The following is a 16,472-nucleotide window of genomic DNA, read 5'->3' as shown; positions in this document are numbered from 1 at the left end:
TCGATCTTCCACTCAGCCATCGATATGTATTTTAATTTCAATATGGATATTTTAAACTAAACAAAAATCCCCATCAAATCCCCACATCCCCAAATGAAAAAATCTATCCCCAAATTGTTTCAGAAATCCCCAAAATGGGGCGAAATCCCCACGTCTGGCAACTCTGCTCAAGCCTGTCAAACGATCGAAGGGAAACTGACTTGGCTGAGCAGATAGACGATTCGACATTCTGCACAATGGACGACGGCGCACCCACCAGGATTATGGGCAGCTGCTGCAGCTCGCCAGATCTAACAATTGTCAGCGCTGGTATGATCAAAAGCGTATCTTGGCGACCTATGCTGACCCTAGCAGCAGACCATCTGCCCATAGTCATCTCGATTGATAAACCTGCCGATTTGCTTCCGCGGATCACCGGGCCTGTGTCAACTTTTCAAAAGCTGACTGGAAAGGCTTCGCGGAATTTACTGAAAACACCTTCGCTGCACTACCCATACCAACCGACGTCCACATAGGTGAACGTAAGTTCCGCAGGGTTGTCACTGCTGCTGCAGCTCGCTTAATCCCAGCAGGACGTATTAAGGATCCACGTCCGAACTTTCCTGCTGAAGCGGCTGTTCTAGCCGATGAGCGTGACAACGTTCGTCAGGCCTATCCCGGAAATCCCCGTATCAGGGATCTTAATTCGGAGATTCGGCAACTTGTGAACGTACATAAGCGGAAGAAATGGGAAGAGCATTTGAGGACCTGCAACTTCGCCTCTGGTGTGAGTAAGCTTTGGTCAACCGTGAGGTCGTTGTACAACCCGACGAAGCGTGACGACAGAGTCGAAATAGACTTTGGTGACCACGCTTCGTCGGACCCGGAGCGATGCGCGATCTATTTTAGCCGGCAGTTCAGGTCCTCAACTTGTCTACTGCCACTCTCGTCATTCCAGACATATGGAAGATGGGGAGAGTGGTCCCACTGCTCAAACCGGGGAAACCAGCCAACAAAGGAGATTCTTATCGCCCGATAACCCTCCTTTCCCCGGTAGCGAAGACACTAGAGGCCTTGCTACTCCCGTATTCCACGAACCACCTGCCTCAGCGAAGCATCAGCATGGGTTTCGTAAGGTGCATAGCACAACCACAGCACTTAACGCCATAAACACTCAGATAACTCGTGGCCTTAACCGAAACCGCCCCTGTGAGAGAACTATTCTAGTAGCGTTGGACCTGTCAGTCATTCAACTAATCACATTGCTTGGTTACTCCCTAAGCTATTTCCCCTCATTTACATTCATTCTTTATTTACTTTTGGTACTCATGTTGTATACGCTGACCCACATCACTCTCACCCGATCTTGCATTTGTAATAGCAAGCGTTAAGTGTGCCACATGTGGCGCCACACGTTAAGCCAAAGTGCAATCCATTACGAGTGTTCTGCATGTGTCATCAATCCACACTCGATCGTCACAACAAATACGCCGACTCAGCAATATGAGCCACAAGAGTTTGATATAGGTCAGGCACACTACATCCTACCCCTCAAGAAAAATCTAAATTAGTTGTAATTTCTTAAAATTCAAAGTAATTTATACGAGTAGATAGGGTTTTTTGTTTAAATTATTATTATGTAATTCTACTTTTTTTTATCTATCAGTAATGTACTATTTGGCCCTTTTTGATCTATAATCTTGAATGGACCTTTAAAAGGTTTTTCCAACTTTCTCTTGTTTCCTACTTTTATATATACAAATTCTTCTACTTGGAATTTTGCCTTTTTTACATTGCTCTGCTTATTTCTATTCACAATTTTTGATTGTAAGAAATTTTTTTTTGCTTGTAGTGTGCGCGTTTCAGTTTCAATTTCAATTCTTTTACATAATCATCAATATTGTATAATGTCTCTCTATTCTTTGTTATCTCACATGGTAATGCACTTAATTTGCCATAGACTAACTCAAAGGGAGTATATGTCGTAGTTGTGTGTGGAGTTGAATTATACCTATAGACGTAATATGGAATCATTTCATCCCAATTATCTACTCCTTGCATGGTCATCAAATAGTCGTTGAGAACCCTGTGGTTCCTTTCTAGTTCCTAAAGTCTCATGAAGAAAAGGTGTTGAGGTTGTTTTCTCTATTTTAAGCAACGTACATATGTTTAAGAGTTCGTTTGTAAATTCCGTGCCTTTGTCTGTCTTCATTTTCCTAAAACAGCCGTATTTTAATATAAATTTACCTACTATTGCTTTCGCTACAGTCGCTGCTTCTTTGTTTTCTAAAGGAATTGCCTCAACAAATTTGGTTAACTCACACTGAAGGGTTAGTATGTACCTATAGTTATTAGATGGCCTCAGCCAGACATTTTTCATATTTCAATTCTTGCAGCTAATTATATACTTTCTTAAATTCATGCATGCTTATTTTTTCGAAAATCTTATTATTTTCTGCTAACGCTAGCTTAGTAATTGCTTGCTTATTCGCTTCGAATGACAACTTCCTCAAAATCAATTTTAACTCTGATAGTAATTTTTCGCTGTATTCTACAATTATGCCACCTTTCTCTGCTAAAATGTTCATATCTTGGGCCCTTTTTTCATTTTTATTCTTATAATTTCTTTCTGGATTCTTCACTTTATCGTCAATCTTCCCTAACTTCCTGAACTCGAGTTTCTTCACGTACCTTAAATTCGAAATCGATGTCGCGTTCCAAATGTGGAGGTGATCAATCTCCTCACCTGAAATCGAGGTACCTACAAGGGCACGCACTTCTACCGTGTCTGTTTCTTCTTTGCCCTTCTTTAATTTTTCTTTCATATTTCTAGTTAATACATTAACACTACATGTAGGAATCATTTCTGCTCACTTCTTAGAATCTAGCACTATCCTGGAGAGAGCATCTGCTTTTGTGTTCATCTTTCCTTGTTTAAAGATTATCTCAAAATCATAATCCATTAAGTCTGTTCGAATTCTAGTTAATTTTGACGATGGGTTCTTATGAGTAAATAAACTAACTAACGGCCTGTGGTCGGAGCAGACTATAAATTTTCTGCCACACAGATATGGTCTGAAATAGTTGATGCCCAATGAATTGCGAGTAGTTCTTTTTCAATCACTGGCTTATTAAGTTCATGTTTGTTTAATGATTTACTTGCAAAGGCTATTGTTCTATCTTTTCCTATCTCCCCTTGCGACAAGACCACATCTAGCGCATAATTGGAAGCATCAGTCTTTAAAATCTGCGTAGCATAGTACTGGTGCTGAAATTCTTCTTCAAAGTAATAAAAGCTTTCTGATGTTCTTCTGCCCAACTGAAAATCTGTTTTTTCTTTAACAAGTTATTCAATGGTCGGCGAATTATCTAAGTGGTCGGCACTCGTCGGTAATGTCTATAGACAAATCGAGCAAACCTAGAAAAATAAAACAGGGGTTCCACAGGGTAGTGTCCTTTCCCCATTGCCGTTTAACTACTGTATTTCAAAGCTCCCTCAACCACCAGAGGGAGTCTCGATTGTCTCCTATGCTGACGATTGTGCGATAATGGCGGCTGGGAATGGAATTGATGACTTGTGTTCTAAAGTAAACCGGTATCTCTCCGAGCTTTCTCGCTTCTTCACTGCTAGGAGCCTAACCCTCTTCCCAACTAAATCCTCTGCGAACTTGTTCCCCACCTGGACGAAGGAGGTCAGACTACCGCTGGGAATTCACGCCGATTATACACCAATTCCGACGGTGAATAACCTCAAAATACTCCGAGTAACCTTCGACAGTCTGCTCAAGGCTGCAACAAGGGTCATCAAATCGCTAGCCGGTAGTACTTGGGGCAAAGTCAAAGAAACGTCTCTGGCAACATACAAGGCAATACGCCGGCCGATTTTAAATTACGCAGCACCAGTGTGGTCGCCGGGGACTAGTAGGATGCAGTGGACGAAGCTGCAGACGACTCAAAACTCTGCACTTCGGATATTGACTGTATGTCTTCTGATGTCGCCAGAACACCACATACACGGCGAGGCGATAATGCTCCCCATAAAGGAGCACAACACAATGCTCTGCAAGCAATTCCTAGTAGGGAGCCACAGACGTGGACACCCGAACAGACACTTGCTTGCAGAGGAGCCCTCGCCAAGATATGTCAGAAGGCATCTTTACGAACTGACGGACGAAGTCCAGATGCTCATAAAGCAACCTCGGGATCCGTCAGCTTATCGACAGGCCCTGAGCAGAATTCACAAGGAGTCAGTCTCGAGTTATGTAAACTCCAGACCTGTGAATGTCGTTCTAGCCACACAACCACCTGACATCGACGAGACGGAGCTTCATCTGCCTCGGGAGACTAGAACCACGATAGGCCAACTTCGCTCTGGCTACTGCAGCAGGTTAAACTCATATCTGAGCAGAGTAAACGCAGATGTGCCAAATGAGTATCCGGCATGCGGAGAGACATCCCACGACTCGAAATGTCTCTTCGTATGCCCGAAAACCCGACACAGGTAACGCCTTTGCCCCTGTGGGCCGACCCGATTGAGGCTGCACGCTTCTTGGGGCTTCCGCTAGTTGAGCTTGACGAAAAATACTGAGATATCAACCGATCTGGGCGGGGTTGTTGTAGCCGCTACAACAACAACAACATATGTGTAAGCACGAATTTATGGTTTCGCTTCTCACACGCTTGACAAACACACTTATACAGACGCTCTAGTATTTGTGTGGCCGGCATTGATATAAATTTATTTTATTTTGTCCCTTATTTGTGTTTTTTTTTTGTTATTTTATGGCAATGTACGTAACAATTATATTAAACAATTTTACTGAGTTTTGGGGCCGTTTTCTATGAAAAATGTCGTGGAAAATCAACAATAATTTTACAAATGTAGAAGTTAAAGCTGCTTTTCGGAGATGACCAGATCTTATCAGACTTCTACAACCGCGATCACTGCGATATGAAACAGGCACTTGGGATTACAAAGCCTCTCTCGTCTAACTTTGTACATTTATTTTTGTTTTTCCACAAAATTTTTCATAAAAATCGGTTCTAAGCTCAATAAAATTGTTGAATTTATTTTTTCCTTTTTTATTTTTCTTAATTTAGTTAAATTTTTTTATTTTATCTACGCGATGATTATAAACAAGCGTAGCACTTAAAAATTCTTTACTTTTTATAGGAGCTTAGCAGTGAAAAAATCGCAAGCAGCGTTCTTGAACAAACACGGATTGTGAATTCCACACAAATTCTTATAGTATGGATAAACAAGTCAATGCAAGTGGCCTTAACAGTAGGTAAGTCCAAACTTTCGAGTATCAAATCATACCCATAAAATAAATTGCTGAAACATTTCAAGATCGACTGCGTCCCATTGTCACCTATGGACGAATTGACCACAACACAGAAATGGTTATAGCTCCAAACTTGTACAAAGGTATGACAAATGGCAACAGCAATGACACCTCGTCTGATACCAGTGAGTCAAGCGGTAAAACTTCAAGTCACTTGGTACGTAGCAGCACCACCGCTCAAATTCGTAATGAAACTGCCGCAAACGGCGAGTCACAACTGGTTCGTTCTACAACGGCAAGCTATATTAAAAAGTTAACACGGTCAGACTCGCTTGCGAAAACTAGCCGTAAAGACAAAATGATTCGTTTAAAGAAGGATTTGCGTCGTGAAAGCACTCATATATTTGAGTTTCGTGCAATAAACGGAGAGTGGCAAACAAATTCACAAATTTCAGACGTATTTCTGAGCAAAAGTAACTGGCCTGAATTTTTGGAGTTGGACAACATCTACTGCATGAAGACACCTAGTGAACAGGAATACTATGTAAAAGTACGTGTGCTGGCTGATGATGAGCTACCCTGTACTGCGCACACAAGCATTCAAGTTTGTTTGAATCTCATGCAGAAATTGAATTTGAAAGAAATGGAGAAAGTAGTACTTAAACCAAAAGCGTCAGTGGTTAATTTCGTAGAAAAAATAGAATTATTCGCCCAAAAGAAAACACATTATAAGATTATTGAAAACGCGTTTAAACGATACGTTATTGAGAAAACAAACAAGTCATCCATGCTACTGAATCAGGACGAGGTTGTACGTTTGGAGGAGGATCTAATTGTAACTGTTGGCATTTTGCCGGAACACTTCCGCTACTGTGTTATAGATTCGCAATTTTTAAAAGAGTCAAAAATCTATGCTGCCGATTTGGTTCGTAAGGTCGCTGAGACCGTTGAAGTTCAACCGAAAATAGAATCCCCATTAACTGTTAAGGATTTAATAAAACTGCCTGCATATAATGAAATAGTTGCCAATTTAGTGGGCGAGTTGAAAATGGATTTGTGTTTGGATTCCAAGAATTCAGTACTTAGGCAAGGAAATGTACTTATAGCGGGTAAGTACAGGCATAAATGCCTCTGAAGAACAAAGTTACAGCTATATTAAATTTCGAAAACCGTAGGTGCATCTGGTACCGGTAAATCTGTGCTGGTAGAAAGGATATTGGATGAGTTGGTTAAGAAACCTTATTTTTGTTTTTTCGACATATTCTACTGTTCACGAAGCAAAGGAAGAAAGGTGCGGTCTTTTTATATTAACCACATACATATATATCGTTACCTTAATATACAAAGGCGCTATCTAACATTTTTGTTTCTATTTAAGGCTGTTTTTATTGAAGAATTAACTACTTTTATGCTGTAGTAGTTATTTTTAAAATCCAATAGGTGTTTAGTGAGTAATGAGTTATGCCCTTTTTAACCGACTTCCAAAAAAGGAAGAGGTTATTATAATAAGTTAATGATATATATAGCGTTCAAATTGCAAAACAAACTATATATTTTGGTACATTATCAGGCTGAATCGATACAAAAAGACTTGCGGAGCATATTCACTACTTGCTTGCAAAATGCACCTTCAATTGTTGTGTTAGAGAATCTCGATGTGTTGGCTCATTCTGCAGGTGATCAAGCAACACAGGACGGGGAATACTACAACCGCATCGCCGATACGGTGCATCAATTGATTGTTCAATATACCAGTACTAATCCCATTGCAGTAATTGCGACAGTGAGTGCGTTACAAGCACTAAACAAACGACTTTATTCACCGCGTGGACGACATCTCTTCCAAAATGTAACTAAAATGCCTGGTTTGGAGCGCGATGGAAGGGAAATAATACTTCAAGAACTGTGTGCTCATATTGAATCCGAAAAGTTAGATTTGCGAAAATTCGCAAACTTAACCGAAGGTTACAACAAAGGAGACTTAGTGCAGTTCGTTGAGCGTGCTATATTTTATGCTTACAGAATAAGTGAGTTGATTTCAGATGAATACAACAATTACACATATGCCATGATATATAACTACTTTTAGGCAAAACACATCCTATCCTTACAAATCAGCTTTTAATAGAATCCTTAGCGAATACGAATTCGTACTGCTTGCACGGTATTGAAAATCACCAAAAATTTAACCAAGACGATGACCTCGAAGAATTGTCCGTCGAAGAGGTGCCTGGTTTAGAGTCAGTTGTTTCGGTGTTGGAGGAAGTTTTGATGTGGCCTTCAAGGGTAAACATTAGCGCCCTTCTATTTTTGCAATCTGCATAATTTACGCGCTCAATTCTCTTTTTATACGCAGTTTCCAAGCATTTTCCAATATTCGCCGTTACGTAATCAGGCGGGTGTGTTGCTATATGGACCACCAGGTACTGGTAAATCGTTCCTGGTATCGAGAATTGCAAGCTCGTGGAACTTGCGCACAATATCCGTAAAGGGGCCTGAATTGCTGGCGAAATATATTGGACAAAGTGAAGAAAACGTTCGTAACTTATTCAATAGGTAATTTTGATTATTTTTATAACTTACTTCAATTATTAACCTATTAATATAGAATTTGCACTTCAATTTAACTCGAGCGCAGATTAGTTCAAACACATTTCAAATTGAACTATTCGGGAATGAAATTATACTAATCGCGAATGAGGTTCAAGTAAACGCACAAGTACTTATCCCAAACCAAATTTACATTGCATCATCGAATTATTCTCTAAAATATAAGGCGAATGAATATTCGTTATTTAGCAATTTGGCAAATTCTTCAACTTGTAAAAAAGTTGAGAGAAAGATATTTAGTTTTAACAATGCTAAAGTCCACAAAACGGACGGCGCAAAATTTACCTCCTCTTAAGAGGTCTCCAAACTCTGTAAAAAATCGATTGTTCTCCTAAGCTCGACTCGTGCTATTGGTTCCCTATAGTATGTAGCTCAACAAAAAATTGTTATATTTTTCAGGTTCAATTCTTGTTGTTGTAGCGGCTACAACAGCCCCGCCCACATCGGTTAATATTTCAATCGTTGTCGTCGAGTTCCACTAACGGCAGCCCTAAGAAGCGTGCAGCCTGTTGTTGTTGTTGTTGTATCGGCTACAACAACCCCGCCCAGATCGGTTGGTATCTCAGTCGTTGTCGTCAAGTTCCACTAACGGCAACCCTAGGAAGCGTGCAGCTTCTGTGGGATCTGTCCACAGGGACAGGGCCGTTAGGGTTGTCGGGTTTTCCGGGCATGCGAAGAGATGGTTCGAGTCATGTGGGGTCTCTCCGCATGCCGGACATTCGTTCGGCACATCCTCATTCAGCCTACTCAAGTAGGAGTTTAACCTGCTGCAGTAGCCGGAGCGAAGTTGAGCAAGTGTAGTGCGTGTCTCCCGAGGCAGATGAAGCTCTGTCTCGTCAATGTCCGGGGGTGGTATGCCTAGAACGGCATTCACAGGTCTAGAGTCTACGTAACTCGAGACTGAGTCCCTGTGAATGCCGTTCAGGGCCTGTTTGTACGCTGTCGGGTCCAGAGGTTGCTTAATGAACCTCTGGACTTCGTCCGTCAGTTCATATAGATGCCTCCTGACGTGCCTAGGCGAGGGCTCCTCTGCAAGCAGCTGTCTGTTTGGGTGGCCACTTCTGTGGCTCCCGATCAGGAACTGCTTGCAGAGCATTATGTTGTGCTCCTTAACTGGGAGCATTTGCGCCTCGCCGTGCAAGTGATGTTCTGGCGACATCAGGAGGCATCCCGTCGCTGTCCTAAGTGCTGTATTTTGTCCCGTCTGTAGCTTCGTCCACTGCGTCCTACTAGTCCCTGGCGACCACACTGGCGCTGCGTAGTTCAAAACCGGCCGGCCTATTGCCTTGTATGTTGCCAGCAACGTTTCTTTGTCTTTGCCCCAAGTACTGCCGGCTAGCGACTTGAGGACCTTGTTGCGGCTCTGCACTTTATTGACAATAGCGGTTGAGTGCGCAGAGAAGGAGAGCAGGCTGTCGAATGTTACTCCGAGTATTTTGGGGTTATTCACCGTCGGAATTGGTGTGTCATCGACGTGAATCCCCAGCGGTAGCCTGACCTCCTTCGTCCAGGTTGTGAACAGGGTCGCGGAGGATTTCGTAGGGGAGAGGGCTAGACACTTTGCAGTGAAGAAGCGAGAAAGTTCGGAGAGATAGCCGTTTACTTTCAAACACAGGTCATCAATTCCATTCCCAGTCGCCATGATCGAGCAGTCGTCGGCATAGGAGACAATCGAGACTCCCTCTGGTGGTTGAGGGAAATATAAAAGTTAAACAGTAGCGGGGAAAGGACACCACCCTGAGGAACCCCCTGTTTTATTTTTCGCTGCTTACTCGTTTTATCTCTAAATGTTACCGACGAATGTCGACCACTCAGATAATTTGCCGACCACCGTTTGAGCCTCTGTGGGAGAGAGGAGGCCTCTATATCTTCTAGCAGCGTGGAATGGCAGACGGTGTCAAACGCCTTTGACAAGTCCAACGCTACTAGAATCGTTCTCTCACAGGGACGATTGCGGTTAAGGCCACGAGTTATCTGAGTGTTTATGGCGTTAAGTGCTGTTGTTGTACTGTGCACTTTACGGAAACCATGCTGATGCTTCGCTGGGGTCAGGTGGTTTGTGAAGTACGGGAGTAGCAAGGCCTCAAGTGTCTTCGCTACCGGGGAAAGGAGTGTAATCGGACGATACGAATCTCCTTTGTTGGCGGGTTTCCCCGGTTTGAGCAGTGGGACCACTCTCCCCACCTTCCAGATGTCTGGGATGATGAGAGTGGCCATTGACAGGTTGAGGATCTCCGTTAGGTACGCTACCCCCGCAGGACCCAAATTTTTCAGCATCAGCATGCATATTCCGTCGGGACCCATGGCTTTGGAGGCTTTCGCCTTCCCGATGGCCACCTGAACTTCACCGCAAGTGAAAGCAAGGGGGGCACAATTTGTTGGCAGTTTGTGCAGCCTTCTGGTTACTCGACGCTTGGCTTTGTCTACCGGAGGATGCAGTATGAACTGCCGGCTAAAATAGCTCGCGCATCTCTCCGGGTCCGACGAAGCATGGTCGCCGAAGGAAATTTCGACTCTGTCGTCGTGCTTCGTCGGATTAGACAATGACCTCACGGTTGACCAAAGCTTGCTCACACCAGAGGTGAAATTACAAGTCTTCAGGTGCTCCTCCCACTTCTTCCGCTTATGTACGTTTACAAGTTGCCGAATCTCCGCGTTGAGATCCCTGATACGGGGATCTCCGGGATCGGCCTGACGAAGGCTATCACGCTCATCAGCTAGAACAGCCGCTTCGGCAGGGAAGTTTGGACGTGGGTCCGATTTACATCCTGCCGGTATGAAGCGAGCTGCAGCAGCAGTGATAGCCCTGCGGAACTTACGTTCACCGAGGTGGACGTCGGTTGGTGTGGGGAGCGCTGCGAAGGTGTTTTCAGTAAACTCCGCGTAACCTTTCCAATCAGCTTTGGAAAAGTTGATATAGGTCCGGTGTTTGGCGGAGGCAAAGTCGGTTGGTTTATCAATCGAGATGACTATGGGTAGATGGTCTGATGCTAGAGTCAGCATAGGTCGCCACGTTATGCTGTTTATCAGACCAGCGCTGACTATTGTGATGTCTGGCGAGCTACTGCAGTTACCCATAATCCTGATGGGTGCGTCGTCGTTCATTGTGCAGAATGTCGAATCGTCTATCTGCTCAGCCAAGTCTGTTCCCCTACGATCGTTTGACAGGCTTGAGTGCCAAAGATCGTGGTGCGCAATAAAGTCACCTACCACCATACGGTTTTCACCTCTGAGGAGCGCACCTATATCAGGGTGATATCCTGCCGGGCAGCAGGTGACAGGGGGTATGTAAATGTTAAATATTTCGATCTCGACATCGCCTGACCGGATAGCGATGCCCTGACATTCTAGGGTGGTATCCCTGCGGTCGATGTCTGCCTCGATAAGACGATACTGCACGGTGTGGTGCGTGATGAACGCTAAGCCACCACCATTATCTCGCTCGCGATCTCGACGGTGCACGTTGTACCCGGCGCAATTCAACAGAGTTGAATTGCTGTGCAGCTTCGTCTCTTGGACCGCAGCTATTAATATACCATGCCGACACATGAAGACGGTTATCTCCTCAATCTTGCTCTGTAGCCCGTTACAGTTGAATTGGAGGAGCTTCATGTGGTTCGGAAGACGTGTCGTGATGTGGGGTGTGAGTGAGGTGTATGTTCTTGCCGCCGTTGGCTGTGTGTGCTGCTGACGTGGTTGCCGCCCTGTGGTGGTGGTGGGGGGGCGTCGCAATTGACGTTTGCGACCGAGCAGCACAGCACGGGCCCTCGAAATTCTCCGTCCAATCTCGCGTGGTACGCAGACCTGAACATGCCCTAAAGTGGCACCAGCCAAGGCAGGTGTTGCACTTGACTGATGTCACATTACGGAATATTCTGGTCTGACATACCGTGCAGATTGTAGGGGGAACCAGGAGTTGTTGGCGGCGGCGTGTGGGTGGTGGTGCGGTTGTGTGAGTTATGTGGTCTGTGGTGGCTGTGGTACGGTCTGTGGTGTTGTTATGTTGTTGTGTAGTGGCGACTGTGTGTGGTTGCTGTGTGAGTGTGTGGGGCTGCACGGGCGGACTATCGTTTGCCGTGGAGGCTGCTCTGTTTGAGCAACAGGGGGCCACGTAAGACGTGGTCCACTGTCTGTGTGTCCGTAGTCCCGAGCAGACCCTGAGGTGACTTCACCCCTCGCAGGCATTACACTTGACTGAGGTGGAGTTGTGGTGTAATCGTCTTCGGCATACACAGCAGGTGTATATTTCTGGCCCAGGGTTTGACTCGATGCCAGCCCTGAGTAGGAGAATGCGTAGTAAATGTTGCCCTATGGACGGACAACTTCTGAGATACTTCGCCGACCTAAACGGGGTTAGATCGCCGAAACAACAGCCCTTGGTCGGGTGAAACCCGAGTCATTCCGGTACGTAGAACCGGCTGTCGTGGGAATGTAGCGTGCAGCCTCTACGGGGTCGGTCCACAGGGACAACGCTGTTAGGGTTGTCGGGTTTTCCGGGCATGTGAAGAGATGTTTCGAGTCGTGAGGGGTCTCTCCGCATGCCGGACACTCATTTGCCACATCCGCATTTAGTCTACTCAGGTATGAGTTTAACCTGCTGCAGTAGCCAGAGTGAAGTTGGGCTTTTGTTGTTCTTGTCTCCCGAGGCAGATGGAGCTACGTCGCGTCAATGTCCGATGTTTGTGAACGGCATTCACCTGTCTAGAGTCTACATAACTCGAGACTGAGTCCCTGTGAATGCCGTTCAGGGCCTGTCGGTATGCTGACGGGTCCAGAGGCTGCTTAATGAACCTCTGGACTTCGTCCGTCAATTCGTTGTTGTTGTTGTTGTTGTTGTTGTTGTAGCGGCTACTAAGCCCCGTTCGGGGCGGTCCATCCATCAACGTTGTCGTCAATTTCAGCTAGGGGGAGGCCCAGGAAGTGTGCTACTTCCACAGGGGCTGTCCATAGAGACAGGGGCGTTAGCTGAGTGGGGTTCTAAGGACATGTGAAGAGGTGCCGGGAGTCATGTGGCGACTCTCCACATGCCGGGCATTGGTTGGGCGCATCCTCGTTGATTCTGCTCAAGTAGGAGTTGAGCCTGCTGCAATAGCCAGAGCGAAGTTGGGCTATTGTAGTGCGGGTCTCCCGAGGCAGACAAAGTTCTGTCCCGTCCACGTCCGGTGGTTGTGTGCCTAGAACGGCATTCACAGGGCGGGAGTCTACATAACTTGAGACTGATTCTCTGTGAATGCCGTTCAGGGCCTGTCGGTAGTTCGTATATATGCCTCCAGACGTGCCTAGGCGAGGGCTCCTCTGCAAGCAGCTGTCTGTTTGGGTGGTCACTTATGTGGCTCCCAACTAGAAACTGCTTGGAGAGCATTCTGTTATGCTCCTTAATTGGGAGCATTTTCGCCTTATCATGGAGGTGGTGTTCAGGTGACATCAGGAGGCATCCGCTCGCTGTCCTGAGTGCGGTATTCTGTGCTGTCTGTAGCTTCATCCACTGCGTCCTACTAGTCCATAGGCGACCACATTTGTGCTGCGTAATTTAAAACCGACCGGCCTATTGCCTTGTATGTTGCCAGCTACGTTTCTTTGTCTTTGCCCCAGGTACTGCCGGCTAGCGACTTGAGGACTTTGTTGCGGCTCTGTACTTTGTTGACAATAGCGGTTGCGTGCGCAGAGGAGGAGAGCAGGCTGTCGATTGTTACTCCGAGTATTTTGGGGTTATTCACCGTCGGAATTGGTGTATCATCGACGTGAATTCCCAGCGGTAGCCTGACCTCCTTCGTCCAGGTGGTTAACAAGGTCGCAGAGGATTTCGTAGGGGAGAGGGCTAGACACTTTGCAGTGAAGAAGCGAGAAAGATCGGAGAGATACCCGCTTACTTTCGAACACAGGTCATCAATTCCATTCCCAGTCGCCATGATCGAGCAATCGTCGGCGTAAGAGACAATCGAGACTCCCTCTGGTGGTTGAGGGAGCTTTGAAATATAAAAGTTGAACAGTAGCGGGGAAAGGACACCACCCTGTGGAACCCCCTGTTTTATTTTCCTAAGTTTGCTCGATTTGTCTTTAAACATTACCGACGAGTGCCGACCACTCAGATAATTTGCCGACCACCGTTTGAGCCTCTGTAGGAGAGAGCCTCTATATCTTCTAGTAGCGTGGATTGGCTGACAGTGTCAAAAGCCTTTGACAGTTCCAACGCTACTAGAATCGGTCTCACCGGGACGGTTACGGTTAAGACCACGAGTTATCTGAGTGTTTATGGCGTTAAGTGCTGTTGTTGTACTGTGCACTTTACGGAAACCATGCCGATGCTTCGCTTAGGTCAAGTGGTTCGTGAAATACGGGAGCAGCAGGGCCTCAAGTGTCTTCGCTACCGGGGGGAGATGAGTGTTATCGGTCGATAGGAATCTCCTTTGTTGGCAGGTTTCCCCGGTTTGAGCAGTGGGAACACTCTCCTCACCTTCCAGATGTCTGGGATGATGAGAGTGATCATAGACAAATTGAGGACCTCCGTTAGGTACGCTACTCCCGCGGGACCCAGGGAGGCTTTCGCCTTCTCGATGGCCACCTGAACTTCAGCGCAAGTGAAAGCAGGGGGGGCACAATTTGTTGGTAGTTTGTGCAGCCTTCTGGTCACTCGACGCTTGGTTTTGTCCACCGGAGGATGCAGTATGAACTGTCGGCTAAAATAGCTCGCGCATCGCTCCGGGTCCGACGAAGCATGGTCGCCGAAAGAAATTTCGACTCTGTCGTCGTGCTTCGTCGGATTGGGCAGTGACCTCACGGTTGACCAAAGCTTACTCACACCAGAGGTGAAGTTACAGGTCTTCAGATGCTCTACCCACTTCTTCCGCTTATGTACGTTCACTAGTTGCCGAATTTCCGCGTTGAGATCCCTGATACGGGGATCTCCGAGATCGGCCTGACGAAGGCTGTCACGCTCATCGGCTAGAACAGCCGCTTCGGCAGGGAAATTTGGACGTGGGTCCGTTATGCATCCTGCCGGTACGAAGCGAGCTGCAGCAGCGGTGACAGCCCTGCGGAACTTACGTTCACCAAGGTGGACGTCGGTTGGTGTGGGGAGAGCAGCCAATGTGTTTTCAGTAAATTCCGCAAAGCCTTTCCAATCAGCTTTGGGGAAGTTGATATAGGTTCGGTGCTCCGCGGAATCAAAGTCGGTTGGTTTATCGATCGAGATGACTATGGGCAGATGGTCTGATGCCAAAGTCAGCATAGGTCGCCATGATATGCTGTTTATCAGACCAGCGCTGACTATTGTTATGTCTGGCGAGCTGCAGCAGCTGCCCATAATCCTGGTGGGTGCGTCGTCGTTCATTGTGCAGAATGTCGAACCGTCTATCTGCTCAGCCCATTTGGTTCCCCTACGATCGTTTGACAGGCTTGAGTGCCAAAGATCGTGGTGCGTCACCTACTACCATTCGGTTTTTACCTCTGAGGAGCGCACTTATATCAGGGTGATATCCTGTCGGGCAGCAGGTGACAGGGTGTATGTATACGTTGAATATTTCGAGCTCAACATCGCCTGACCGGATAGCAATGCCCTGACATTCTAGGGTGGTACCTCTGCGGTCGATGTCTGCTTCGATAAGACGATACTGCACGGTGTGGTGTGTGATGAACGGTAAGCCACCACCATTATCTCGGTCGCGATCTCGACGGTGCACGTTGTACCCGGCACAATTCAACAATGTTGAATTGCTGTGCAACTTCGTCTCTTGGACCGCAGCTATCAATATACCATGCCTTCCCATAAAGACGGTTATCTCCTCGATCTTCCTCTGAAGCCCGTTGCGGTTAAATTGAAGGAGTTTCATGTGGTTCGGGAGACGTGTGGTAATGCGGGGTGTGAGAGATGTGTGTGGCCGTGACGCCATTGGCTGTGTGCGCTGCTGAGCTGGTTGCCGCCCTGTGGTGGTGGTGGGTGGCGTCGCGGTTGAGGTTTGCGGCCGTGCTGCGCAACACGGGCCCTCGAAGTTCCTCGTCCAATCTCGCATGGTGCGCAGACCTGAACATGCCCTAAAGTGGCACCAGCCAAGGCAGGTGTTGCACTTGACTGATGTCAGAGTACGGAATATCCTGGTCTGACATACCGTGCAGATTGTAGGAGGAACCAAGAGTTGTTGGCGGCGGCATGTGGATGGTGGTGCGGTTGTGTGTGTTCTGTGGTCTGTTGCGGTTGTGGTGTGGTCTATTGTGTTATGTTGTTGTGCTGTGGTGTTTGTGTGGGTCTGCTCAGGTGGTCTGGGGTTAGCCGTGGATCGGGCCACAAACGACGTGGTCCACTGCCGATGTGTCCGTAGTCCTGTGCAGACTCTGAGGTGACTCCACCCCTCGCAAGCATTGCACTTGACTGAGGTGGAGTTGTGGTGTAGTCATCTCTGGCATACACAGCACCATGAACACTTCCAGAGATATGGAGTATGAAAAAATTCCATTCCAAAATTTGTATTGGAGGTGCCACGCCCACTTTAAATATAGATTTTTTTAGCCTAAAACCATCCTTGGGACACGTGCGGCAGGTGTCTGAAGGTTGAAAAACACTAAAACCCGGCTTTCAAAATATATATTAGTATAAATAGATAT

General features: G+C 46.4%; 1 protein-coding gene across 6 annotated transcripts in view; it reads left to right on the top strand.

Moving 5' to 3' along the window:
- Positions 1 to 16,472, top strand: part of LOC118746080 (peroxisome biogenesis factor 1) — a gene marked incomplete at its 3' end in the record, with an annotated part of 48,844 nt that overhangs the window by 15,500 nt on the left and 16,872 nt on the right. For all 6 annotated transcript variants that reach the window (XM_036479858.1, XM_036479852.1, XM_036479842.1 and 3 more), the window contains 6 exon segments: positions 5,153 to 5,267; positions 5,330 to 6,373; positions 6,440 to 6,555; positions 6,835 to 7,291; positions 7,354 to 7,550; positions 7,621 to 7,820. In XM_036479858.1, the coding sequence (XP_036335751.1) occupies positions 5,153 to 5,267; positions 5,330 to 6,373; positions 6,440 to 6,555; positions 6,835 to 7,291; positions 7,354 to 7,550; positions 7,621 to 7,820 (2,129 nt within the window).

This window comes from Rhagoletis pomonella, unplaced genomic scaffold (assembly GCF_013731165.1).
Source record: "Rhagoletis pomonella isolate Grant_MI unplaced genomic scaffold, Rhpom_1.0 Rhpom_scaffold_00001, whole genome shotgun sequence".
NCBI lineage: Eukaryota > Metazoa > Arthropoda > Insecta > Diptera > Tephritidae > Rhagoletis > Rhagoletis pomonella.
This window is presented reverse-complemented; position numbering and strand designations above follow the sequence as displayed.